This window comes from Drosophila sulfurigaster, chromosome 2R, assembly GCF_023558435.1.
Source record: "Drosophila sulfurigaster albostrigata strain 15112-1811.04 chromosome 2R, ASM2355843v2, whole genome shotgun sequence".
In the NCBI taxonomy this organism is placed as follows: Eukaryota; Metazoa; Arthropoda; class Insecta; order Diptera; family Drosophilidae; genus Drosophila; species Drosophila sulfurigaster.
Window position 1 is genome coordinate 12,087,305 of NC_084882.1, and position 2,698 is coordinate 12,090,002.

General features: G+C 41.5%; 1 protein-coding gene across 1 annotated transcript; it reads right to left on the minus strand.

The window, feature by feature from the left end:
- Positions 1 to 1,012: 1,012 nt before the first annotated feature.
- Positions 1,013 to 2,337, minus strand: LOC133836690 (trypsin-3-like). The gene is made up of 3 exons (XM_062267279.1): positions 1,839 to 2,337; positions 1,126 to 1,396; positions 1,013 to 1,063 (listed from the first exon to the last, which is right to left on the minus strand). Exons 1-3 carry the CDS (start codon positions 2,267 to 2,269, stop codon positions 1,013 to 1,015), a joined length of 753 nt encoding a protein of 250 aa, XP_062123263.1. The 5' UTR covers positions 2,270 to 2,337.
- Positions 2,338 to 2,698: the final 361 nt, after the last annotated feature.

Here is a 2,698-nt window from a genome sequence, read left to right on the forward strand (position 1 = left end):
TTTAAATCATTGTTTGGTTTTCACAACACTTTTAATCGACGATTAGAGAATGATTTCACAAAAACAATTTGATGATGATGGCAGAGAGTTAAAGTTGGCACCTAAAGGCGCTTCGCTGGCCAGGCAGTGGCCTGTAGAGGCGCTCCGCTGGCCGAGAGGGCCGGTGCAGGGGTGCTCCGCTGGCCGTGAGGGCCGGAGAGGTGCTCCGCTGGCCGAGAGGGCCGGTGCAGGGTGCTCCGCTGGCCGTGAGGGCCGGAGAGGTGCTCCGCTGGCCGAGAGGGCCGGAGAGGTGCTCCGCTGGCCGTTGCAGGGGTGCTCCGCTGGCCGTGAGGGCCGGAGAGGTGCTCCGCTGGCCGAGAGAGCCGGTGCAGGGGTGCTCCGCTGGCCGTGAGGGCCGGAGAGGTGCTCCGCTGGCCGAGAGGGCCGGTGCAGGGTGCTCCGCTGGCCGTGAGGGCCGGAGAGGGTGCTCCGCTGGCCGAGAGGGCCGACTCAGGGGCGCTCCGCTGGCCGAGAGGGCCTGCAGGGGTGCTCCGCTGGACAAGCTGCGGCTTGCGAAGGCACTTGGTCGAAGCAAACTGGCTGTCTGCTTCGAAGCAAAGAACAAGGCCTTGAAGGCAACAAAACCAACCCAAATATTTGCTATAACAATAAAAAAAATCGCCAATAGCGCTCGATGCCTTCCGATTTAAATCTTCGGTAATTACGCGTCTATGTACGCAGCCGGTCATTAGAAAAATGACCAAACCGGAACCGGCCTTCGCTAAGTTGGCCGCGCTCAAGCCGATGCAGCTGGCGCAGATGTCAAAGCTGAGCTTTCCAGTGCAACCGATGCACTTTACGCTTATCAGCAGTTTTACAACACTGCTCAGCTTATCAGCTGCTTACAGCGCTGCTTTAAGCTCAGCTTAACAGCAGCTTAAGCTAACTCGACAGACTAACAAATGCATACTTTTAGGAGCTACTTGCAACAACATGAACCTTGGCTTAAACTCAGCAGACTTTTAGGCCGAATTCAATACATGTTGCTGTAGGCGCCGTTACAATCATCAGGCGCCGGTCCTTTCTAAAAATCGAATTGAAGTGATGCATATGTATTTCTATTGTATATTATAGTTCCAAACTTACTTCCAAAAAGTCGCCCCATCCTATGACAGTACATAACTGTCCAGCTAATGGCCTCTCACTTGCTATAGGAATAATACTCACAAACTCTTCATTTAAGTCCAACTCATCTTTAAGCTTAATCAATGCTATGTCATAAATTTTCTTTCGATAATTATACATAGGATGCACTTTTACTGAGGCCACCGTTAATTCTTGGGTATGTTTGCTTCGTAGCAAACGGCGAGTTGTTCCGGCGACGACCTTTATATCCTTTGCGAACGTTATAGAACCCCTGTATAAAAAACAAATAAAATATTGAATATCCCAATATTCCATAAATATATTGAAATATTAATATAAATTTTCCATAAAGCAAAAAATATACCATAAAATATACCAATTTGCTATATATAGTTATGTCTTCAATTAATGAAATATAAATATATGCTTTCCATAAAGCATAAAATTCTTTCTTGAATAAGATCAATCAATTAAAAGCTGAGGAACGAAATTGTTCTGTGTTCAGCAATAATAAGCTCTTTCAAAAAAATTTAACATATTATATATCTTTTATAGCCTCTGATAGTTAGATGTTCATATGGACAGACGGACAACCTTATTATCCCATTCTGCTTGTTATGACACATTTCCTGTAGGCACAATCTTATAGTCTTCTTATGACTTCTGCTTAAAGGAAATGTATGTGCAATTTAATTTGACAACATGGAACGTACCGCGTAGCAAGACAATGCGCTGCTGTCAGAATAACTTTCTTAGAAATTATAGAGCCACCACAAAAATGTCCAACTCCAAAACCATTATCTTCCTCTTTATCTACATTACGAAGCGACACAACATATTTAGCAAGATCGTTCTTCTCTGGACGATAACCACCGACTACTAGAAAAACGAATTCATCATCCTCTCTGGTTTTGACCAAGCTAGAGTTGGCAAAAGATTCGCTTTTACTTTTCACTTTTGTTAGTGGTGCCTCATTGGTGTTATTGACCTCATCAAGTACGTTATCAAAACTCTTGTAGTTACTTCGTAATGCCGTAGACTCAATATTAAGGTTGTCTTCCAACAGTGCGTCAACCAAAAGATTTAAATGTTGGTAGCGGTAATGTAAAAAAGCGAGAATAACAATTAATTTTGAGAGATACATTTCAGAGTTTTATGATTCGATAATATTAGTTTTGATTGTACACTTTCAAGATTTGTGATTAGAAAAATAAAAGCATACTATATCGTTACTTACTTAAATTACGAATGAAAAAAAAAGGAATTCGATTTAACTATTTCTTAACTGTATGAAATTGCTTTCCAAATCCTAAACCTTGCACAACCCAAATTTGAAATTTGTAGTTTTAACAAGTTCTATTCAATATTAAATTATTAGGATTCTTCAATCTTCAGTCAACCACAATATTCGGGCATAACTTCCGATTCTCTTATTCGATTGGTTATCAAAATCGATGATACTTCAAAGTATTCATCACAAAATGAATGTTTTCTTTAATCAAAATGTTGAAAAATTTAGAAAACAAATGAATTTAAATCAACTACAAGATTCTTATAAATGCAAACAGTAAAA